The 26113-nt window shown below is 42.6% G+C and overlaps 1 protein-coding gene across 10 annotated transcripts in view; it reads right to left on the bottom strand.

Annotated features, from left to right (window-relative positions):
- Positions 1-26113, bottom strand: part of DIP2C (disco interacting protein 2 homolog C) — a 415907-nt gene that overhangs the window by 62913 nt on the left and 326881 nt on the right. For 7 of the 10 annotated variants that reach the window (XM_053260637.1, XM_053260645.1, XM_053260642.1 and 4 more), the window contains 10 exons: positions 24921-25012; positions 19493-19603; positions 13262-13339; positions 10690-10813; positions 7956-8065; positions 6969-7071; positions 4891-4955; positions 1923-2016; positions 734-853; positions 268-382 (listed from right to left, as the gene is read on the bottom strand). In XM_053260637.1, coding sequence (XP_053116612.1) covers positions 268-382; positions 734-853; positions 1923-2016; positions 4891-4955; positions 6969-7071; positions 7956-8065; positions 10690-10813; positions 13262-13339; positions 19493-19603; positions 24921-25012 — 1012 coding nt within the window. The remainder of the gene's footprint in view (positions 1-267; positions 383-733; positions 854-1922; positions 2017-4890; positions 4956-6968; positions 7072-7955; positions 8066-10689; positions 10814-13261; positions 13340-19492; positions 19604-24920; positions 25013-26113) is intronic. The other 3 variants (XM_053260641.1, XM_053260643.1, XM_053260646.1) reach the window with 1 other exon arrangement.

Genomic DNA, 26113 nt, shown 5'->3' with positions numbered 1-26113 from the left:
TAAATTCGAAGGGACAGAAATGTCTCACTTTAAATTATGGTTTGATAGAAAGCAATGAGAGGTACTAAAACTCTTTTGACTTTTAAAAAAGAAAATAATACAAAGAAATAAAATAATAAAAAGACTTTGATCCAAAGGCCTGCTATAAGTCCAATGTGTGCAGGTTCCCCAACTTATTCAATTTTCAGACAGCAATCAAGTATGCAATTACACCATCTCCAATACTGCTCATTTTAAATGTAAATACAGTACAATACAGTACAGTACCTTCTAATAGCCACAGTGAGGGCTTCTGGTGAACTGGCACAAGGACAGATGACTTCTTGTCTTAGGCCTTTGCTTTGGAAGACGTTGAGAAACGCATCACAAGAAGAAATAGACCCTAGAGTAAAAACAAATAAAATAAATTGACTTCTGCGTGGATTCTGTGTGCCGGCAGCATCGTAACTAATACAAAAACAGAGGATCTTGTAACAGAAGGTTCCAAAAGAATTTAGATGCCATCCAAAAAGTAGTAAATTGGCTATGGCTCAACTACAAATAGACAAATGCCTTGGAATTTATGGAACTGCACAACTAGTTCTTTGTAAACAAGAGGGCTTCAAGCTTGTGTCAATTCGCCTCCCACAAGCCATTTTGGAAACCGAGGGTGCTTTCAAAAGCAGTTGTAATAGGGCATGGGTTCTGCTATTTGAATGGGGAGTGCTACTAAATTCCCATTGCAATCACTTACATGGATTGGCACCATCCGCTACTATTAGCATACGGAGCGAGGAGAGGTTGATATCCCGTTGATCTCGATGTGCTACCAGTGCCCAATGCATATCTCTGGATTTTACACACGCAACTTTTGCTGGTGAGAGGGAATGGAAAAGACTGTTTAACTTGGGGATGTGTCCATCAGAATCAAATCTGATAACAACAAATAAGGGGGAAACCCCAATATTAACTACAGAACATCGGGCGTTTATCAGAGATTGGCAACCGAGACTGGGCCTTCCATGTTTTATGGACTCCACTCCAGAAAGAAAGTAAAGGAATACTCCCACAGGCACAGAAAGTGCCCCGGTTTCTGAATCTCACCACCATCCTAAAAACGGTAGATCATCATTAAATATAATGCTCCCTCCCCCTCTTTCACAGCATACAAAGACACGCTGCATACTGGCCTGCCCCATTTCAGAGCAGATGCTGGCCAGTGCTGCATATGCAGCATGGCTGGGAGCTGATTTCCCTGCCAGGACAACAGCTCCCGACCAGGCTGTGAATGCAGCGCTGCCGGTATTGCTCTGAAATGGAGTGTGCATCCCCGTTTCAGAGCAAAGCCGCACCCCCTGCATCAGACACAGGGGGCACGGGGCTTGCTTACCCCCCATCCCCCAGGCAAGCACACATGGTGGTGGTGAGCAGCTGCAGCGGCTGCCACGTGCACCACTGCTAGGAGCTGAGTGTGCTGGCAGTTTGCAAGGCTGCCCACTGCTCGCTGGCACAGCGGGGCCCCTCCAAACGTGGGGCCCGGGGCTACCACCCCGGTTGCTCTGCCCTAAGGTTGGGTCTGCATACTGGAACCTGAGTAATTGAGTAAAATAGCTTTTTAGCAGACTTTAAGATAAACTGGGCAGCAGATTCCACCCACCACCACCCAATTATTATTTTTATAATGAGTACTACAGAAAGTAAGCATGATTTTAAGAGGCATTCCCCCTTTTATTTCAGGTAGGAAGGAATGCCTCTTCCAGAAGATGATGCTTGCATGCATCATAGCAAATAGCAGGCATCTACAAATGAAAAAAGTATGCTTCCTGCTTCAGAATTTCTTTTCTCTATATGCAAATTCAGTTACTCAATTAAGATTATATTCATTCATCTGATTAATTGCCTACTTTCATTGACAGATTGACAGCCCAACTTGTAACGCTTACCTTTGTATTGGCAGACCTTCTGTATCCATGAAAGTGGATTCACTTTCATTAAGGAATATGGGATGCTAATAACATGCATCATATTCATAACACTCTGAAATAAAATCAAAAGAATATGTGTTTCAGAAGTCATGAAACAACCAGCTTTCTATCACAATTCTTTGCAATACAAAATGTGCAATTCCTTATCAAGATTCAGTCTGTAAGATCAGATCTGAGAAAGTGAACTATGGGCGATGGTCATAATCATGTTTCAAAAGAGGATTTCATTTTGACTCTTTCCCAGAATGCCCAAGTAGCAGCATTGCATTATAGACCAAGGGATAATTCATACATTCATGCTCACTGCTTGATGACTGCAGTATCAGGTGATACGGGAAATATAGGTAGCCATGGATTTGTGTACCTGCGGTCGGGTAAAAGACACCAGACCTCGGCATAGGTGCAGTTGGGGGGTGGGGGACAAAACATGTCGACCTTGTGTATCCGTGGAGTCGGAGTTGGCTGGAAATTACTGCACAGGTCATTTCCGGAAACCATTTTGTTTCTCGGAACAACAAAATTCCTCCCATTAAAAAACACAACAGCAATTTTCAGGCATTCCAGGGGCACAGTACAATGCAGAGGGAGCAGCAAAACATGGTAAGGAACTTCCTCCCCAAATCCGGACCAAAACTGGCATTTTCCCACATTTTCCTGGTGACCCGGAACCTAACCCCCAATTCCCAATTGAAATAATGCCTCGATATTTGCGGTTTCTGTATCTGCGGTACAACCATGGAACGGAATCACCATGAATATTGAGGTCCCTCCTGTACTTTACATGAGTGCAGGAGTAATCACAGATAAAACACATCAAAACTAATCACCCAAGTGGAGTTCCAAATGAAGCAGTTCCTCCTTCTTTAATTTTTTTTTTTTGCATATTTTATTTAAAGATGCAAACTCCAATAAAAAGACTATAATAGAGGATTAAAAAATAGTATATGACAGGAGGAACATACAAAATAGCTAATATGTGCTAAAGAGAAGAAAAGTGTTCTCTTATGTGACAGATTTGGAAATCAGCCAGTATAGAAAGAAATGACTCAACATTTGAGCAGGCTAAAAATACAGACGTGGGATCTGAAACTGAATGAAAAATGGCAGAGCAACTAAAACTAATAAGGAGCTCCTAGCACCATGATTCTCCCATCACAACTCTTCAAGATAGCATTTTGCAGATTCAACTACTTTTGAAGCAGTCAAAAGACAGAAACAGTCACACACAACAAAACTTGTCACATATTGTACATTCAAAATTTTTATTACCCAAACTCTCTAGAATCAGAATATTCATAGTAAGGCTGAACAATTTAAATAGAATAACCAAATTTTAGAGGCAGAAGGCACTTTGGTGGTCAACCCCTCTGCTTCACCACTGAGGTAAAGAAATAAGTTTATACATTTGTACAGTAGTACACATGTATAGGGCTATGCATGCAACGGTTTGGGCCCAACTGGTTTGCCACGAACAGGGACAGCTTCAAGAAGGCCGGCCAGTCCACAACTGGACTGAACTGAGCTGGTTTGGCAGGTTCATAAAGGGGAATCCGGTGAGGGGAAGCCTTCACAAAAGCCTTCTAAAGGTCGGGCAGGGGCAGTGAAATGCACCTAGAAGCAGATGATAAGGTCCTCTCCTAACCACCCCTGGCCCACTGTGGAGCATCGGTGCTCCCTCCCTTTATCAGCTGACACACAGCGCTATGGCTCCAGGAATCACTTGGTCACCGCGCACACACGCAGGCCATTTGCATGTTCAGTGTGTCGACACAAATGGCCTCCGAGCATGCATACGGGCCAGGTCATTGCCAGAGCTGCGTCACCATGTGTGGGCTGCTAAAGGGAGGGAGTGTCACCGCTCCACCGCAGGCCAAGGGCGGTCAGGAGAGGACCTTATCATCTACTTTTAGGTGCATCTTGCCGCCATCCCAGCTGCCCTTTAGAAGCCTTCTGTAAAAGTTTTCCCTTTGCCTGTAAAGAGGAATCCTTACTGGATTCCTCTTTACAAACCCGCTGAACCAGTTTGACCCAGTTTGGCTGAACAGACCGGACCGCCTGCTTTGACCGAACCGGGTCATGGAATCAGGTCCAGTGCTAATTCAAGCTGAATTTGAACCAAACTACAGAAACTGGTTCCAAGTACACCCTTACATGTGTAGACCTTTGTAGATAATTAGAAATCCCAATTTAACAGTACTCCCAACTGCGTGAAAGAATCTACACGTGTTTTGCTGCACATGCTTAGAAACCCAATTCTCACCTTTACCTTAATGCATCCAGGTCAAAAGCAAGACCTGCCAGTGTAGGGAGATTGGAGTGGGACTAGCAGGCATGATCCCACACTGCACACAGAACCAACTGATAGAACTTTTGTAAGATCAAAACCCTCTTTTCACAAACAAGAGACTACCATGTCTAATCGCACTGTGCTTGTCCTAAGGCAGGGCTGCACACTGTGGGCCCTCCAGCTGTTGTTGGACTACAACTGCCATCATCCCCTGCTATAGTGGTCAATAGTCAAGGATGATGGGAGTTCTAGTCCAACGTCTGCAGGAGGGCCAACACTGTGCAGTCCTGTCCTATGGTCAAGGAGGAGAACAAGAAAAACACTGTTTCCCCACCCTTTTAGAACTCTCCATTCTACCAGGCCTGGCTTATGAACTTTCCAGGAGCATCTGCTTGGTTACTGTTGTAGAGGGAGAGCTGGACTAGGTAGGTCTCTAGTTTGTTATTTGCCCCAGTTACCTGTTTCCAACTAGAAGGATATTCTGTCAATGCAATTAATACCAATTCCTGCCAAACAGAACCATATCTACCAACTTCCATAACATTTCACTTTTGAAAAGATATCTAGAATTAGATGTAATGTTTGGAAGGTTCCAACTCCCGATGGCAATGCAATTAAAAATAATAATTGTTAACTTACTGTAAGAATCCCATGCCATAAACCTACATCTTTCTTGAAATCTAACACGTTCACAATGGTTTCAGCTGTGCAATGAAAACAAGATTAGTTATTATGTGTATAGCATAGCCTGTAGAAAATCCCACTTTGAATGATATCTTCAGTAAAATTTCAACTGGGGGCGGGGGGGGGGGATCTCCCAACAGAGGATTTCAAGAACAATTTGAGATAAATCATTTCTGACAGATTGCTCTTGGCCAGACCACGGCTTCCTTTTCTTCCCATTCCCGCTTTCATTTGCATTACGTGTCATAATAAATGGTTCAAATGAAAACAGGCTGTTGGGGGGGGGGCAGTTTAAAGAAGGAAAGTGTTGAATGTAAGGCCATTGAACATCTTTAGAAAACTGTATTTATTGTATTTATCTATTCTAAATTTTATACTAATTTTATTGTAATTTTTGTATTTATTTTATTCATTCATCCATATAGCACCACCCATGTATGTTTGGCTTTCTAAGGGAAAACTTCACTTACAAACTGCTGTGAGTCACCCCGAGCAGTACTGTACTGGAGGGGTGGGATATAAATATTTTAAAGAATTAAGAACAAAAATAAGAATAAATTGCTACAGATGTCCAAAAAAATCATAATCCAAAGCTTATAAATAAGAGTCTTAAGGGCTCAGAATGCTTGCCTCATGCATGAGGCAAGCATTTTGGCCCTCCAATTCTTCCTTGGCTCAAATTGCATTTTGAGCCAGAGAATACGTCTTCCCTCCTACATAAGAACAGCCCTGCTGGATCAGGCACAAGGCCCATCTAGTCCAGCATCCTGTTTCACACAATGGCCCACTAGATGCCTCTGGGGAGTCCACAGGCAAGAGGTATGTGTATGCCTCCTCTCCTGCTTCTCTCCTCTGAAACTGGTATTGAGAGGCATTGTGCCTCTGAGGCTGGAGATGGCCCACAGCCACCAGACTAGCAGCCATTGATAGACCTGTCTTCCATGAATTTGTCTAAGCCCCTTTAAAAGCCATCCAAGCTGGTAGCCATCCCATAGCAAAGAATTCCATACATTAATTATGCGCTGTGTGAAAAAGTACTTCCTATTGTCGGTCCTAAATTTCCTGACCTTCAGTTTCATGAGATAAGCCCTGGTTCTAGTGTTGTGAGAGAGGGAGAAAATTTTCTCTCTGTCCACCTTCTCCGCTCCATGCATAACTTTATACACCTCAATCATGTCTCCCCTTAGTCACCTCTTTTCCAAGGTAAAGAGCCCCAGATGCTGTAGCCTGGCCTCATAAGGAAGGTGCTCCAGGCCCCTGATCATCTTGGTTTCCCCCTTCTGCACCTTTTTTAGTTCTACAATATCCTTCTTAAGATAGAGTGACCAAGCCGTATGCTTTGGTCACTCCTAGTCATCCCCAAACTCCCTTCCCTCCCACCCAGTTACCTGGGTCTGCCAGCAGCAGGGCTGACAAGTGGGAGGAAGCATTGCATGCACCCCCCCACACCCGCTGACCCCAATGAGAGCCAGCGTGGTGTAGTGGTTAGAGTGCTGAACTAGGACCGGGAAGACCTGAGTTTAAATCCCCATTCAGCCATGATACTTGCTGGGTGACTCTGGGCCCGTCACCTCTCTCTCAGTCTAACCTACTTCACAGGGTTGTTGTGAGGAGAAACTTAAGTATGTAGTACACAGCTCTGGGCTGCTTGGAGGAAGAGCGGGATATAAAATGTAAAATATAAACAAACAAACAAACAAACAAACAATAAAGTGATATGTAGCATGTCAAGCACAAGAAGACCCAAGGAAATGTAGTTTTCCCAAGGGCTACTATGATGTCAGGGGAGTGGGGTTGGAAGGGTGGGGAGTGGACTCAGAAATGAGCCAAGCTATTTTCTATTTGTTTGTTTGTTGTTGTTGTTGTTGTTATTGTTGCTTTTGGGGGGAAAGATGACTTGGCTTATTCTGAGCCAATCCAATTGGAGTCTGAAGGAGCTTGTTGTTCCCTCAAACAAGACTCCAGGGAAATCTACTGAACAGCACCATTTTCAAAACTTGTAATATGAATCTTTTAAAAGAACGTTGAAATACCTTCTGTGTATCCACATGCCTGTGTAAGAGCTTGGCAATGGGTCAGCAGCGCAATCCTTGTCACAGTCACCCCGAGAACACTTCCATCTTTACACGTTTTGTACTGCAAAAGAATTGCTCTCTTCAAAATTCAGGGAAGCACAGAGAGCTACAACTCCCAGCATCCCCAGCCATAACAAACAACAGCCAGAGAGCCAAGGCTGCCTACCCCTGCCCTAGAGAAACTGAAGGCAACTGGTGGCAGCCTGGCCAGCCCCTGAGCTCTTCTCCCTCTGGCCCCCAAATCCCAAGGCTCTCCCATCATTATTCACCTCAGCAGTTTCCTCCATGCTAGCAGCAACATAGAGAAACGGCCTTTTACAATGGATGCGGGATGCATGTGAGACAGAAACATCTGCAGGGGTTCCCCTCTTGTATGTCTGTTACTCATGACTATTTGCCAGTGTCTTGGCTCATGCAATTTTCCTCCATCCGCATGGCTCCCGCACACCCACAAGAACAGCCCTGCTCTGTGCAGCACGGAGCAGGGCGGAGGGATCTGGAGACGGAACTTCTTGTTTTGGCCTCCAGGCATCCCTCAATGCAACACACAGCATGTTGATTCCCCCACCAGACAGGTGCTCTATGCATCTGTCTCTGTGACTCCTTGGGCTGTAGGAATCACACGATGCCCGGTAGCCGGGGGTAAGGGTGCGAGAACATCCTTAACTTTAGCTAAAAGCTGGGTTTGTTAAGGGAGTTAGGTGGACGGGGAGTGGAGGGATCTGTGAGGATCCTGCCGCTTCTCACAACCAGCCAAATCCTGCTTGGGGCAGCCCAGTCAGGGTTAGGCTGGTCATGAGAACAGCCTCTGTGTGTAAGTAACTGAGCAACTTAGAATCAGCAAGTCAACAGGAAGCAAATACAACAGGAAGCTTCAAGAAGGTAGCATTTAACCAAAGAGGGAAGGAGAGGGGCAAAAGAAGGAGTGAGGAGCTGCAAACTCACCTCAATGTAAGCTGTGTCATTATTTGCATCTTTGATATGTGGGAACCAGTCACGAGGAGGTTTGGAAAGGTGTTTGGATTCTGTGACAAACCAAAGCAGCTTTGGCCAGCCTGAGAAACAGTTAAATGTAAAGTAATTTTAAAAAGGTATTGGAAAACAAAAACAAAACTAACAAATGATGAATGCCTTAATAAGATCTGGGAATAATTAACTTTAGTTAAATTAACAGGATTTAAATAATCTGCGATTGAGTATCAAAATGTAATTCCAGCCTGGAAATTAATGGTTACTTATAGAATGAATAAGCTCTTGTTCTCAAACTCCAATCACAATATTAAGAACTTAGTATGAATAATGCTCATATTTAAAAAATTATTCTAAAACAAAAATATTTAGACAAGTCACAAGAAAAAATGGTTCTCATACATCTTCAGCAGAAAATGAAAAAACCCAAAACAAAACTTTAAATCATGGAGATCAGCATGTAAGGGTGAATCTGATTGTTAACATTATTGTTCCAATAATTAGTCAACAGAACCCACTTATTTACAAATGTGTCTACTGTATTATTATCTTTGGCATTTTCATAATAAGATCACTTAATCAAAAAGACAACTTTCCACATCTGATGAAGCCAATTCATTTTGTTGGTGCAGTTGATGTTTTCCATGCCTATGCAATGCAAAGCCTAGCTATAACCAGATAGTCAGTAACAGGTTCTAAATCATCCTTTAATACATCTTCCCTTATATATCCAAAAAGAATGCTCCCTTTAAAAATTATTTTCTTGCTGAAGATAGTCTTATGTGATATATTGGGTATGGGGCTGCCTTTTATAGTTCAACAATAAATTCATGAATTTCATTTAAATTCAAAGCATTCAACTTTTTCACTAGTTTACTTAGTGAAAATAATTTATTGCAACATATGACACTATCAGGCCACAGAGTATGGATATTGGTTCATTTCACATAGTATGGCTGACTGTCAGCCCTGCTCTCTGGGAACCTTGAACAAAAAAAGCCTGGGGATTGAACTCAGAAACTTCTTCATGCCAAGTATGGGATCTCTCAAAAACCTATGATACTATCTGTTCTACACCAACATCTATTATGGAAGAGCCTCATGAAAAAGCTGCATGGATTGAACTCATCATGTGCAAGCAATACAAATAGCACTGCAAGGAGACAGGAGAGGACTGACTCCCCACTAATATGCTCTACACCACATATTGAGGATGGCCAACTTCTATATCCCTGCGTGCCTCTCTTCTGTAGCCTGGGGCCCAGAATCCGTTTTGCTACACAATCTGGGACTTCCCCATGGTTAGGCCCTGTATCAGGGGTAGGCAACCTTGGCTCTCCAGCTGTTGCTGAACTACTTCCATCATCCCCAATCACAAACCTTGGCCGAGGGTGATGGGAGCTGTAGTTCAACTTTAGCTGGAGCACCAAGATTGCCTACCCCTGCTCTATAATACAGTAGGCACCATCTAACAGAAAGGGTATCAGTGTCATCATGGTATACATGCGCTTGGGCATAGCTGGGGATATCACACACAAAATCCAAAAAGGAGGTACATCTTCTCCCCCACAACATTTCCTTAAGAGTAAAACTGCATGACCATTCACCCAGGAGAGCAGATGGTGTTGGTGAAGAAATGAGGATTGTGCCAATGCCTAGTGCCAAGTCTAGCTTGCCCCTATAATAGTGCTACATTTGGGCCTCTCGCCACTCTCAGGCCAGTGCATGCAGGCACTCAGGAGGAGGTATTAGTGGGAATGGCTCCCAGAACTCCAGCACATGGATTATATGTCCTGTTCTGGATTGATACACTTATTTGCCAAGGGGTGGCTTCTTTTGCAGGGGAGGTGCTGCCATCACAGCCTCTTTTCCACCCTCGGTGTTCTGCCTGCTACTTCTCTCAGTTCCAGCTGCTAGTCCTTCTCTCCAGGACCTGATGCTCCATCTCGGCAATAATGCACGCAGTGGCAGAGAGGCAGAAAGAGCTACGTAGCACCAATGATATGCCCCTCCCAGTCCAGTCTAAACAAAAAGGATGCCCAGCTCTTGAGCACTGGAGGGCCAGGACCATCATAGTAAGGTCCTGAGGGGTCATCTGAGGGGGCTCTGCTCCGGGTGCCGACAATGAGGGAGGCTCGGTTACTGTGCACGCAGGACAGGGCCTTCTCTGTTGCTGCCCCCAGACTCTGGAATGCTCTCCTGGTGGCTATTCGCTCCTCGGTCTCCATCATAGCTTTTAGAAAACATGTTAAATCCTGGCTTTTTACCCAGGCTTTTATATGATTGTCTCTGCTGCTGCTCTTTGTATTTTGTACTGTTTTTATGCTTGTGCTTTAAATTTTTAATCAGATTTGTTATATATTTTTAGCTTAATCTTTTAATTGTCATTTTTACAGTCTTCTTTTAAAAACTCTGTTGTGAACTGGCTTGGGATTGTTTTACTGAAAGGCGGTATATAAATTTAACAATCAATCAATCAATAGTTAGTAAGATCCAGGGGCAGGCAGGATAGTCATGGCTGACCCCAAATCATCCAGTAGTCTATTGGACAGTTGTGATAAACATTTTGCCTGTCCCCTAATTATGGTACAGATATTTAAGCATTGTCATAGGAGCCTGAAGATCAACAGGACTCTCTGCTCTTCCTGATTGCTATATAATAGGCATGAAATGAGGGCACACTGCTGGGAATCGACGAGAGCTGACCTACCTTTAAATTGTGGTATTTCCCCTGTCGGGCTCTTAGGCAGTCCTTTATGGCAGGCATCGCTAGTCAAGGCCACAGTCACACCACAGCTTCCGAGCAAGAAGCCTATTTGTTGGCTTCCTGCATCCTGGTTAAAGACAAAGCGAGAAAGAAACCATGAAAGTAAATTCACTTCATCAGCTGGAAGAGGAAGTCTACTTCAGCCCATTTAGACAAGAGACAAGGGCCTTATTTGCCTAGTGAATGCTTTGGAAGATTTATGGCACGGCCAGACCAGGGCTCTTTGCACCCTATGCCTCTGTGCTTTTGCCTGAAGGGCAGAGAAGGTCACACAAAAGCCCTCTTCAGACGTTAACGAGGGGGTGCCCCAGCCTCCCAAGCATGGAAATGCTCGCCCTCGCAGAAGTGGTGTTTGCCTCTTCAGACAAATGTCATTTTAACCGTTAAGTGGAGAGTGATGGGGCCGGGGCAGGACTTCTGGCCCTGCTTTGGACACTCTAAGTTCATTTAAAAAGTCTTAATGAAAGTCTTTCGTTAACATCGGAAGAGGGCCGTTTCATGAAATTTCATTTCAGCTTGCTTTAAACAAAAACAAACTAAAACCCCACCCCAACATCCTCAAAAACATTTCTGCCCCTTATGGGTATAGCATGAACATTTGTGGGTGTTTATCATCTCAGAAACCTGGGGGAGGCAGGGAGGGAGGGAGGCTGATGGGGGTAATTAATGTGTGTGCCCTGCTCAGCTCTAATCATTCCGACAAATTTTCCCGGAAGCATGCTGATCCTCAATTTCCATGCTTTTCTTGCCATCCATCCACACTTTATATTATTGGGAGTGGGGTTGAGGTGGGGAAGAGAAGGACACCCAGAATCAGAAAGCATAATTATGCACAGGTATAAGCAAATTTGCTTTGTATTTACAAAGTAGATAGACAGAGATTTTTCTCCCTCTCTCATAATTCTAGAACTTGGGGTCACCAAGTGAAACTGATCAGTTACAGATTCAAAACAAAGAGAAGACAAAATGCATTAATGAGCTTATGGAATTCAATGTCAGAAGATGCAGCAGTAATCACAGGAACATAGGGAGCTGCCTTATACAGAGTCAGACCATTGGTCCATCTAGCTCAGTATTGCCTACACAGACTGGCAGCAGCTCTCCAAAGTTTCAGATGGGATTCTGTCTCTGGGGGAGCCCTACCTGGAGATGCTGCCAGGGACTCCTTTTGCATGCAAAGCAGATGCCCTACCACTGAGCCACAATCTCATCTAGTCTTGATGGATTTTAAAAGCAAGGCTTAGACCAGAGATCCCCAGATGCTGCTGGACTACAACTCCCAACATCCCCAGCTCAAGGCCATCGTGCCGTGGGGTGATGAGAATTGTAGTCCGACATCATCTGGGGACCCAAGTTTGAGAACCCCTGGGTTAGACAAACTCATGGTCTATCAACAGCTACTAGCAATGGCGGCTAAGTGGAACCTCCATGTTCAGAAGCAAATGGCCACTCAATTCTAGTTAGCAAGGGGAGAAGGCTACTGTCTTCATGCCTTCCTTGTAGATTTGTTGGACGCATCTGTCTGGCTACTGCTGGAAACAGGATGCTGGAATAGATGGAACTTTAGTCCGATCCACTGAATTCTTACATACATAATTTGTCCCAATTACAAATTCTAGATTTCACAATAGAGGGTTTTTTAAAAATAAAATAAAATAAAAAGATGTGGGGGGGGGAGCCGATGGCTAGATTTTATCTAGCCCTAAATAACAACAAAAACAAACAAACAAAACCCCAGCAGTCACAGCGGGTCTTTATCTTTTTAATCCTTTGCACTATAAAGTAGTTTCTAGCTGGGGGAAATCCAGGCACCGAAGGCAACGATGCTGCTTTGATTGTATTAGGCCTTACAGGTTTCAATATACACAGTCAGTCAGCATTATAAAAACAGCCCTAACGTGCACGTGAAGTCCCTGAATGCAAGCCATGCATCGGCTCAAAGAGAAATGACAAAACACCCAATGCCATATATTTTCGGGGAAACACGGTATATGTTTAAAACCAAACACTCTCTAAGCAGAGAAGGATTTCAAAAACAGACAATACAGAATTTCATAGTCAGAATTAATTGTGGTATTAACACCTGGTCAGAGAAACACTGGAGAACTGAAGCAAGTAGGAAGAGGGAAAAAAATCTGTGACTATTGAACAAGAGTCATCAGCTTTGAGACAGATCTATGTTTTTCCACCCTGGGTCCAATTCAAGTGTGTGTGTCTATGCAGAGCTATCAAACCTAGGTAAAAGATGTGCATCACTTCCCATTTCTTTGCACCAGCTTTTCCACACCCAGATTAAAAAACAAAAACAAAACCAACTGTTTACACTGATAGTTATTCTGGATGTGGATTGTGAATGAGATGGTGGAGTGAGAAACTAGTTCAAAATAGAACTATATAACCTATTCAAGTTCAGACATCCAACAAGTTGTCAATCTTATTTATTTGCATTTTCTGTTTATATTATTCGGTAATTATTAGATATTTAATTTCCAGCTTGGCAAAGTTAAAGACATACTTTTGCAAGAAAAGTCTTCAGAAATGAGCTCTCATTTGGTTTTGCTTCTATGAAAATCCAGACAGAAGGAGGAGTCCCCTTTTTAAGATAAATAGAAAGAGACAAGAGGATGAAATTACGCCATTTGGGGAAAAAATGTTCTGCATGCTGTCCTATCACTAGCAGGAGCAGTGCTTCAACTAGCCAGGCCCTGGCTAATTTACAAGGTTTAGATGCAACAATTTAGGCAGATATCTTTTTAAAAATGCAGCTGAAACTAGCTACATTTGATGTTATCAGCCTATATAAAGTTCAATCCCCCATTGCTTACATTTTTCTCTCCACTGTTATTCAGTCTAGCAGCTGATGTCACCTTTTACAAGCCACATCAATCGTTTCTTAGTTCCAGGCTAGTCATTCATCAGGTCTGATTAGCAGCATTCCAAGTTCGTTATATTAGCAAAACCTATCAAGATTCTTTCCTGTTTTATCCCAAGAACAACTGGAACACACAGGGCGGGTTCAGGCAACCGTCAGCAAATCCCAAAGCCGGGTTGGGTGTGTTGTGCGAACCCATCCTAGGCCAGCTCCCATGCCATCCGCCCAACATTCTACCAACTTCTTCCACCCACTTCTAAGATGTGAAGCTGGGCGGAGGAAGTCACTAGAATGTCAGGAGGACGGCATGGGAACCAGATTTGGGTCAGTTTGCATGACACGCCACTGCCCCCACCCCGGGAGCATGCATGTGAGCTTCCCAATATTATACTTATGTTTCCCCTGCTTTGGAACCTGCTGGTGGTTGTCTGAAACTGGCCACAGTTTTATATTCACATCAATTGCCCAAAGCCAGTATGTGAACATGGATGTGACCCTAGTTCAGGGCTGCTCAACTTGGGCCCTCCGTCAGATGTTGGCCTACAACTTCCATAATCCCTGGCTACTGTCCACTGTGGCTGGGGATTATGGGAGTTGTAGTCCAAAAACAGCTGGGGGACCTAAGTTGAGCAGGCCTGCCCTAGTTCCTGGAATGTCCAAACCCAGCATATATCCACTTGACATAGGGATATCGGAAGTTGCTTTCTGCCGAGTCAGATCATTGGTCTATCTTGCTCAGTATTGTCTCCACAGACTGGCAGCGGCTTCTCCAAGGTTGCAGGCAGCAATCTCTTTCAACCCTATCTTGGAGTTGCCAGGGAGGGAACTTGGAACCTTCTGCACGCAGACATACAGATGCTCTTCCCAGAGTGGCCCCATCCCCAAAGAGGAATATCTTACAGTGCTCACACATGTAGCTTCCCATACATATGCAACCAGGGTGGACCCTGCTTAGCAAAGGGGGCAAGTCATGTTTGCTACCACAAGACCAGCTCTCCTCCCACTTTATCCCTCAGGCCTGCAGACAAACAGGTACAGCTGAACCGACTGTCCTGAGGTGCAGTGCTCTGAGCAGGTCCCAGCAGGATGTGGTCAACAAAGAAAGACACATTATTCAAGAGCACAGCCCAAAGGTCAATCAGGTAACTTCTCGATTTTTGCAACTTAACTGTTTTGTAAAAGTAAAGGAGGTAAAGTGTGCCATCAAGTCGATTTTGACTCCTGGCACCCACAGAGCCCTCTAGTTTTCTTTTGGTAGAATACAGGAGGGGTTTACCATTGCCTCCTCCCACGCATTATGAGATGATGCCTTTCAGCAACTTCCTATATTGCTGCTGCCTGATATCGGTGTTTCCCATAGTCTGGGAAACATACCAGCAGGGATTCGAACTAGCAACCTTCTGCTTGTTAGTCAAGCATTTCACCACATCGCATTTAGGTGGCAGTTCGAGTGATGAGCCTTCCCTACCCAAGAAGCTTTGTACTGGACCCAGAAAATCCTGTTTTTCCAGCCTGGCATACAGGGGTTCTCAATGGATACTACTGATCTCCATACTTAGATCCCTTTAGAACAATGGCTGCCCCCAGACCTGCATAGCTCTGTTTGCTTTTTTAAAAAAAAAATTCAACACAGGTATTCATCCACACAACAACTGACAAAATGTGGCTGAACTGTAGAAAAGCAAAGTGACCTTTCAATAGACATGTTCCCTCCCACCACTTTGTCAATAGAGGTTCCCCTGGCTCACTGAGGGGCTGAGGCACATACCGTAGGAAGAGTATACACAGCTACATGAGAGTCTTTGACTTGCGTGAAAGCCAACATACACCATGGTGGGCACAGCAAAATCCACACAGGGAGAGAGAGGGGAAGTATCTGCTCCATACAAATCTTGTGATTTGTTATTCCAAAACCTAACAGCTCCTTACCACCTAGTTTTCTGATGACAGAAGATCTGTAATCAGTCCTTCTGATGACAGAAGGTCGTTTTTAGAAAGACTGTTTAACACAGGACAGCAAAATATATATCCCATCACAAGTTCTCATTCTATGGTTTACAGGCCTCCTTGGAGAAAGATGCCCATATAGTGGATGATATTTGTTTCATAAGAACATAGGAACATAGGAAGCTGCCATATATACTGAGTGAGACCATAGGTCCATTTAGCTCAGTATTGATTACACAGACTGGCAGCGGCTTCTCCAGGGTTGCAGGCAAGAATCTCTCTCGGCCCTATCTGGGAGATGCCAGGGAGGGAACTGGGAACCTTCTGCTCTTCCCAGAGCGGCTCCATACCCTGAGGGGAAATCTTCCAGTGCTCACACTTCTAGTCTCCCTTTCATATGCAACCAGGGTGGACCCTGCTTAGCTAAGGGGACAAATCATGCTTGCTACCACAAGACCAGCTCTCCTCTTAGATATTCAGTCTAAATTTTTTCTGCAAGTGCTTAGGAGATTTTGGCCCTGGCAAGATTATTCCTACATCAGCCAGATGGAACTGATAAAGTATATCATTTGCCTCCCTTTTCCAGGAGAAAACAAAACAAAACAAAACAAAGCAAAACAAAACAAGTGATATACCACTACACAGAAGAAAGCTACAGGATTACTGGCCAGACCGAAATGCCTTTATGACAGCCAATACACCAATGACACTCCTTGTTTCATATTATTTAGCATGATTCCAGCTTTCGTCCCAAATTAAACACAACGGATTGCAAAGCAGCTGAGTCTTGTCCTCAGTCTTGAGGACTCAGCTCAGCTCATGTCTGCTGGAGCCTGAGACCCATTCCAAAATCCCAAGGGAAAGACAGCTACCCAGCAACAATGACATTAGGAGGGAGATTTTTAAAAAATTACAAAACACACTGCACAACAAACGCCTACCATGCTAAGAGAGCAAACATGTAACGAATGCAAAGCAGAAGTCAAGGGAAGGGAAGTTGAGCTGGTAAGAGTAGTTGGGAGCCTACTAATGGATGACAAAATAGAGGCAAGGTGGGGGATAACTGAGCAGTACTACAGGAAGCAGAATCCAAGGATGTGGCAAAGGCAATAAGAAAAAGGGAAGAAAAGTTGGAATGGACACTAGCCAATACACTAAATATACATGAGGCCATATTTTTGCACACATTCCAACCATGAAAATGTGTGTGTGAGTGGGTGGGCTACCTTGCTAGTATATCCATGCTAACCATGAGACTGGAATAGAAAGTGCATACCACTGACAAGAAGCCACTGCTCAGTGAAGACTTGTACTGGGGGGCATCTCACTATTTCTAGAGGCACAATGGAAGAACAGGGTCATCATGGGCAAATCCACAAAAGATTTTTTCACACTTCATTCTTCCCTCAATAAAATTTTTAAAAAATCTTTCCATTGATGACTTTTACAACAACATCCACTTCACTGAAACACAATTTACCTATAGCCTGAATGCCAAATGTGTTTGATTTGCACCTTTGTCCTTCACAAAGTGTGCAAAATGAGAGGCAGAAGGCCTCTGTTAGGATGCTGCAGAAAGATAAAATCATAGGGAAGTACAAAAGAGCAACCCAGCCAGTGTTTATGACAAAGAACATGACACAAACTCCACCAATGCCAGAAAGAAATATGGTATTGCAATTGACTAAATAGAGATGCTGCTTTTGGGACAATTTATCAAGTGCCATTTTCATCTTGTTATTTGCACACCAGTTCCAGCTGCACGCAAGTGCAGTAATATCCACAGCCGTGAGACTACAGATTGTGATCCCTGCAATCAGAACCCTAGTTGTGTTTACCCTATACCACAATACATAATAACCTCAAGTACCCTCTTGGTTATTTTTGTGACTGTGAGATATTTGTCTCCCAAAACCATCTTGGTAAGGTTCAATCCAACTGTCTAAAAACTTCCAGGTTATTCTTACAAAAATTCAACCAACCATAAGAGACAAAGTGGTTCTGGCATGTTTTGTTCTGATGTCTTTTCTGATGTCAACAGAAGAGAGGAGTTGAGGGAAATCTTAGAGGCTAGTTCTCAAAAGCAAAACAAAGCATTTGTGCCTTATCATACATTCAGAGAAGGGAGAATTTTGGCAGGTACTGTTTCACCTATCGTTTTACTGTGGTGCTGAGAAAAACATCCTGGTTCAAGCTCTTCCTTCTACACAAGACTTATTTATTTATTTATCATCATATTTTTATACCGCCTCTACTCTCTAATTATGGTGCAGAATCCCAAAACTGTGTTGAATCTACCAACTCTTCATTATATACACATACAAATTAAATCAATATTATTGAGAAATATTCGATTCTATGCCACATTCACAAAAGCACTTTAGCCACCCTTGGAGGGCTACCACCAAGACATCACCCTCTGTAGCCTATACATATGTCTCCATAGTGCATCTACTACACAGCTGTACAATTTTAAGGTTGCCTATCCAGCCCACACACATCAAGGCATGGAAAACCAGATCTAACCAGATCTTTTTATTATAAAGGTACTGATGCTCCCATTTTCTTCTTACCACCACTTCAGGATTCCGAACTGAGTATGAGTCAATGCAATTAAGACATATGAAATGCAAGACAATAACTCACATTTTTTTTTAAAAAAAATTGCATGATATGAGAACTGTAGTTCAAGATGTCTCAAAACACTGGATAACAGCTAGTCATGTCTAAATCCCATTGAAACGGTCTCATTCCTTTCAATGGTGCTTAATCATGGCTAAGTCTAAATGCTGCCTATGCTCTGAAACAACCGCCATAACATCCAGTTTCCTGTAAAAATGTTTTGAAACAAAAGGGCAAGACAATTAATGTATTTCTTGAAAATGCATTCTCAGCTTTCTGTAACTGTTTCAAAACAAAGCCAATAAACTTCCATATTATTTGACTGAACAAGACTAGTTTTGAGGCTAAGTTCTGAGGTTATAACCCCAGATGGCATTTGCAATTTCTCCCAAGGATGCATACAGTTGAGAATGTTCTTGTCCAAATGCACTGTCCATGCAACTTGTTTCACGCCAACCACAAGCTTCCGGCAGAGGGAACAGTGAACACCTTAGACATGGAATGCCTGTCAGCACCATTTTAATGCCCTTTGGACTGGCTCTGTCAAGTCCCTAGTCATCTCAAGTGCCACTTAAGAACTAGCAGGCTCCCAATGATTACTTTGGTGTTGACCAAGATCCGAACAATCTTTATTTTTCAAAAGGACCCAAGTGGAGCTTGTAAGTGTTGCCTAGATAGGAAGTTGCTCAGAGATTTAATAGCAAAAATAATCACTTAAGCAAGCAGTTGGAGTGGCTCGGGAATTCTAGCTCCACATCAGGAGAAGGGACTGAGAAGTTCTCAGCCTAAATAGAATGTGCTCATACCTTTCAAAAGTTCCCAGCATAAGAGCATGCGCTGTAGTTTGAAATAATAATCTCCGATAGGATGCAAAAATATAGCCAGGGCATGCAGCTTTCTTAGTCTATTTCATGGCTTTCTGAGCAATCACTACCTTTATTTCTGTGATAAATAGCCGTATTCTTTTGTTTAAACCAGTTCTGGCACAATATACTGGGCAATGGGAAGAAAAATGACTTTGTGAGCAAATTTCTTAATGTTACACTGCTCTCCAGCTACTTATTCCGAGTACAGCTCGCAGCCAATTCAAAGAGAAAATCAACACCAGGTCCAGAAGGCAGTTATGGAAGCAAAAAAGAATAGCTAGAACAAGTGCATAGGGGTGACCTTTCATTTTTTAAAAAAAATAAAGTGACATAAGCCTGTTTTCACTGCGTGACCTACTCCGATGGTCATATCCCGTAGCAATTTGTTCTGATAGCAATTCCAATGCAGGTGCAGACGGCAAGAAACTGTTTCTCTTACCTTTCTGGTAAGTGGCACTTCAATTGGAACAGGGACAACTTCAGCAAGTAGGCAGCCATAGAACGCTACCATAAAAGCAGCAGGGTCATTGTTGGGAAATACTAGTGCTACCTGTAAACAGGGGGGAAATCGTTAGAGGGTCTCCAAGCACATTTTCTCTATTTCTAGTCAATGTACGACAAGTATTTTCCGTCTATGACATATGACCACACTTTAGTGTTTTAGCTTTGTAAAGGGTCAGACTTTCCAGAGACACCCATGAAAAGGGAGAAATGGGAATTTGCAAGCTCAAATAGCTTCTGTCAGAAATCCTGCCAGATATCTTTCGCTTGGCTGCACAAGATAAAAGTGTTAAATTGCTCTTAAAGTGGGCTTTTCAAACAGTTTTTTTTAAAGTCAATGATTAACAGAACTCAAAATAAAAATATGGCCATCATAATTTCAGCACTTCCTCCACCAAAAAGTTTAAAAAAGGAGTTGTGTCCCTTTCAAGTTAGTCTAATGCTATATCTAACCCACCATAGTTTTAAGCAGTACCCATACTGGGTTTTGGTTGCTTGCCGAAGACCATACTGATAAAGTTTTATTATTATTAAAAATATTTATATACTGTTTTTCAAAGAAAAATGCTGCCAAAGTGCTTTGCATAGCAAAATGATACGAGAAAATGGTTCCCTGTCGAAAACTCAGTCTGCCTGTAATTACTAGATGTTCTTGTTCTTTTATTGAACAAGTTTACATTTTGAACTAAGGTGATGCAGAACAAGTGTCCATCAAGAGAGAGTTTTCCAGATGAGAGTATTGCCTTCTCCCCATTTTAGAATATTAGAAGACCAGTGATTGCCTCCTCCCTGCTCCCTACAACTAGGGATGTGCACAAACCTGCACACGGGTTCTTAGGGGGAGCCCTATTGCAGCAGGAAGCTGCATGGGGTGGTTGAGGGCAGGTAAGGACCTGATCTCCTCCTTTTTAAAGGTTCTGCTCACCGCCGCCCCACCTTGGTGGCACTAAACCTGTGCACTAACCTTGGTTCATGCACATCCCTACCTACAGCATTAGGTGCCATTTCCCATTAGTCATTCACTCCTAGCACTGAACTGTACCCAACATTAAAACAAGGTATGTATGTGCATATATATGGGGAACTGGGTGCTGTGCACTGTTGCTATAGATCCTCCAGAGTTGGGAGCTTCTGAAACTATTTCATTTTTTCATTTAAAACAATTTTTTTAAAGTGTCATATAAACTAAAATATGCAAACAAAATTCAGCACTATTAATATCATAAAGGGAACACAAAATATCCCTATCTTTTAAAACTTAAGTATTTCACATAATAAATATAATCTTTATACTCTCTGGCCTAATATAAGTGGACTTCTAATTGTTAATAAAACTGAGATATTTCAAGATTCTGAGGTCCTTCCTTTTTTATGGCTGTTAAAGAGCGCCCCACCTACTTCAAGAACTGTGCCGCTTATTAAGATATTTGGGAGAGGTCCGCCTGTAGCTGCCCCCAGCTCTTCTAATGACGGCCCAGGGTTGGGCCTTTTCTATAGCTGCCCCAAGGCTCTGAAATGAACTCCCTGTTGTTGTAAGAGTTTCCCCATCTCTAGCGGATTTTAAAAGAGTGCTTATGACACATTTATTTCATCAAGCCTTTGATCAGCTGTAAGTTGATTTTTTAATGGTTACTGTTACTGCTGTTTAATTGGTTGTTTTTAAGTTTTAATGGGTTTTTAAAACTTTTTAATCTGTTTTAACGTTAGTTTTAATTCTTCAATTTATTCAATAAATTCTTAATTGATTATTTGTTCAGTTCAGTTCAGTTCAATTTTATTACAGTCAATGACCAGAAAAGAGAACATAAAGAATAAAAATAACAATATCAATATAACAAATATAAATAAAATAAAGGAATAAGATTATAATTAACAATGGTAAAATATCCAACTAAGGAGTATTCAAACGTATCCTACCCACATTGTAACAAAATTTGGCAACCTTCTACAATCTGGCTATGTTCTGTTGTTTATTTGTAAACCATCACAAGGCAATTGTATGAGATGGTATATAAATGTAATAAATAAATAGTACTTTGCACTCTCTCATAACACGAAATCAGTTTCACAATCTTCTGTCTATTCCTTCCTCTGCTACATGTATATTTTTGCACAATGTACATGTGCAAAAATATACACTTTGCACACGACTGCAAATGCATATACAGGACTGCAGTTACTGGAAATAATTTAAGCACTGCTCCCAAAGTGCAGGTGTGCTAATTTAAGTATTTGTGCTTTTGTGTGTGCGGGCAGCTAGCAACTGCCCACATTAAGCTGCGGAACATGTGGGTTAGCAATCTTCCCTTCGGCCCCAGAGGACAGTGCAATGAAGCAAGATTTCAGATAAAGTCTGAAGCAGAAGATTCACTGTGAAGACACAGACATTTGAAGCAAATGCATATGGAATGGAGAGGACCAAAAAGACAGAGAGAGTCTGGTTGCACTGTCATCTTCATAGCTTCCCGTGACTTATTTACTCTGTGAGTTATTCCAGCCCACTGTGACTACGGCTTAGAGACTTAAACACTGTCATAAATCAAGACAAAAGATTCTGCGGACTCATCCTGGCTAAATGCCAACGCAGACGGCAATTTAAATTCAACATTCGCCTGTAGTCGCTTTAGTTTAATTCTTCATTACTTATGAAAACAAAAATGTAGGACATCATCTTTCATTTCTGCAGGTTCATCATCCGGACTGCTTGGGAAGCACCAATGCAGCACTCTGAAACTGATCTGCTGAAGAGAGAAGAAAAAAGTCCCCACGCCTGCGGGTGAAGTCACCTGGGATCAACTTGTAAGGCATGATGGTGGTGAACCCGAGGGTACTAAGGACATTCTGCAAACATTAGTTTACATTTGCATTCTTTATGGAAGAGATGGATTCACACAAGGCAAGTGACTTGCCTAGTATCTATCATGGACACCTGTGTGTCAACTTTGTTGAACTACCAAGGCATTCGAGAAGTGTTCTCAGTGGATGACCCTCAGAACAGCCTCTGTTAAATTGGGGGGAGGCAGCACTAAGAGGCAGAAATTTGGCAGACTGTATGTACTCCTTCTTTCCATTTATGATTTTTTTTTTTTTTGCACCAAGCCTTCAGCGGGGAAAAGAGGAGCTTAAAAAACGAAACACATTTTGTAAGCGAGTGTACAATTTTCTTCTGCAACAGAGACATTTCTGTTCACAGTAATGAGTATTCTTATGCAAATCCACGCTGAACCAGCAGCTGTATGGAAACTTGCATTTCTTATAAACTGAAGTCAGACTTGACAGATTAGAGCTGCTACCTACAATAGGCAGCAGAAAGTCGGCCCCTGTCATTAGCATTACCATCAAGGAGAACAACTGATGGAGAGAGTGCTTCTTAGCACTACTTCCTTCCTTGCAGTAAGTACTTTTCTCCCTACCATGAAGGGACACACAAGATCCTGAGGGGAAGAGAGCAGCCTGGAGTTTCTGGTGACTGATCCAATTTTAGCATTGATGTAGAAAATAGAAACTCATGCGCAGAAGACTCCAGGTGTGTGAATTAGAAGGAGAAAGGAAATGAATGTGATGAGCAAGGCAGAAATGCAAAACAAATGAAGCAGGATGGTGGGGAAGTGGAACAAGGATGGTGAGAGAGGGCAGAGGAAGAAGTAGGCAACGAAGGTCCAGGAAAAGGTGAGGGACCACACAGACACCGCTTACAAGCCCCTCACTGACTGATGTCTTGCTCCGAGTTCCATCTCTTTGTATCTATTAAATACAGTGGTCCCTCTACTTACGAAATTAATCCGTTCCGAATGCACATTTGTAAGTCGAAAAGTTCGTAAGTCGAAAAGCGGTTTCCCATAGGAATGCATTGGGAACGGATTAATGCGTTCCGGAGCCTAGAAAAAAGACCCAGACCCCCAGTAAGGCTTGCAAACTGCACAGGAACATTTCTTTTCAAGAATAAACAGGCAGTAAACAGGCAGGCAAGTCAAGGAAACCGCATGTAAAATTCGTAAGTCGAGGAAACCCCATCTAAAAATTTGTAAGTCGAAAAAACCGCATCTAAAACTGGATCTAAAACTGCCGTTTGTAACTCGAAAAATACTTATGTCGAGTAGTTCGTAAGTCGAGGGACCACTGTATACACATGAAGACACAACCCACAAAGGGGAGAGCTTTTAACATGATAGCAACTCTTTCTGAAGGAGATCCTTAGAGCCTGACTCCACAAGTGTTTAGGAGTTAAGCAAAACAAAGTACTTATCTAGGCAGGGAATGTTGGGCTGCTTATTGAGCTGAGCTCTCCACAGCTTTTAGGATATTGATTTTAATTGCTTTAATATGCAATGATTTACTTGGACTTGCTCATTTTATAAATACTGGGTAAGCCAATGTGGGCTTTTGCAAAAGGAAACAAACATGGCAACATTATGCACACGAAAGTGTGCTCATATCACATCATGCAAGCATTCCACCCCCATCTGTGCATATTTTATGGTATTGTCAGAGACAGACATTAGATTTATTCATTTATTTTTACCATGAAGCAGCAAAATGAGTGTAGCAAGGAAACTAAAGTTTCCACAGACTAAGAAAAAATTATCATTGAAGGAATAAAAAGAGCACTTGGTGGGAATTTTGAAGAGAAATGCTGAGGAATTAACTGGGCAGGAAACACACACCTGCAGTGTGAAGGCCTCTAGTAGAAAGGCCTCTATTCAAAGGGAGGGGAACAAATGCCTCACACTCTCAAGAGAAGTTCTAGAAAGTTCTATGGCTGCCATGTGCATGTATTGGGACTGAACAGAGACCCTGAAGAAAAACCCACATTCTATCTCAAAAAGCCACCTTAATTCAAGACCACCCTGTAGTGAATACTACTGTCTCCTAAAGTTGCTACCCTTTCGTGACAACTTCCACCGAGTTCAAGTAGGGATGTTTTCAACAGATTGTGCCCAGTATCATCTTAATTAGCTGCCAGTGTTCCTTGGGTCAGGCCTGGACTCGACAAGGCCCCGATTGTTCCTGAGGTCTCCGACACACAGTCTCATTACCAAAATTGATTCATCCACATGACAACATACCCTAATGCTCTTTATATAAGGAAGGCTTTGTGACACAAGCAACTTCTTTAAAAGAGAGAGGAGTAATTTTTAAAACACGTGAATAGGCCATTCCAGCAAATTCTCTGCAGACTTTCACCATTTTAACTTTTCGTATTAGACACAATCATTTAAGCATCCCACAGCACAGAAATATCACAGCAACCTGACTAATCTGCTCAAAGGGTAAGAGATACACTTTGTGTTCTGACTCAAGAAACATTGGAGCAAAAGACAACGTACAGTGCTATTAAAACATGCAAATGAAACACAGACACTTACCCTATCTCCTGGTCGCACCATTGGTTCTTGCTTTGTGCCTAATTTATGCAGTATGTTGTAAGCGACTTTCATACTACGGGTCCAAAGTTTGCCTATTCACAAAACAATGTGTAATGTTACCTTTAATATGGATGATATGGTTTTATTCTAACACAATTCAAAGAAACATAAAACACAACAGAACATAAGCACCCATTTGCCAAAAGGCATTGCAGTTTTCTAAAGGAGAAATACAAGTGTTCAATACACGGCAGAAACCACACATCCCATTCTCATTTCTGGGCATTTTATATGGCAGGACCAAATTTAACATGATGCTAAATATGCTACTAGGGTCTAGAATGGTAGGTTTGATGCACACAACTGCATCTTGCATGCCTAGAGCATGAATGCAGCAGGGCAATCCCTGACATTGAGAGGAATGGGGTAGCTATTGTTCATATGGCGCTCAGATGGACCTCCATATGAGCCTCTACACTGAAGCCTCATGGAGCTTTGGGCTATAATTGTGAATTCCCAAATCCCACACAGTATTCGTTTATCCTAAATGCAGTTTTCGCTGCAACTCTCAAATTGGTAGGCAGCATCATGGCTACTTAGGAAAGGCACAGTTAAGTGGGAATTTGCCCTATACAAGCCAGGCTCTTGTACACCATCCAGTACAGCTTGCTCAGGAAAAAGTTCCCAGGTGACTGTGCCCAGACAAGTTCAAGAGGTAACCGCCCTGAGCCATTTTGGAAGGGCGGTATACAAATCAATCAATCAAACAAACAAACAAAAACAAACTAACTCCATTGGGCTCAAATCCAAAGCATGACTAACTGAGGGATTAATCATCCTCAATCCAGATAAATGTCACTAAGCCTACTGAGAATGCTCCTGCAGACCTCCTTGCTTCCTCCAAAAGGCAAAACCTCTCCCCTCCAAGCTATGACCATTTTCCACGTAGTTTGCTTTCAAGATGAGCCCTTTAATTGTCCAGTTTTACAATAATTAAGAAAGAGCCACTTCAAAAACCAAGCACTTGCAAGCAGAATTTAAAGACAGAACAAGAAAGTCAGCATTTCTGAATCATTAACTTGATTTAATAGAGATACAGCATGAGAAGGCAGAAATATGTCTGAGGAGAGACAAACCTCTTTACACAACACATGTTTGGTGGAAATAGTAAGACTGAGGGTGCTGCTTTAGAA

This window comes from Hemicordylus capensis, chromosome 6 (assembly GCF_027244095.1).
Source record: "Hemicordylus capensis ecotype Gifberg chromosome 6, rHemCap1.1.pri, whole genome shotgun sequence".
Taxonomy (NCBI): Eukaryota; Metazoa; Chordata; class Lepidosauria; order Squamata; family Cordylidae; genus Hemicordylus; species Hemicordylus capensis.
This window is presented reverse-complemented; position numbering and strand designations above follow the sequence as displayed.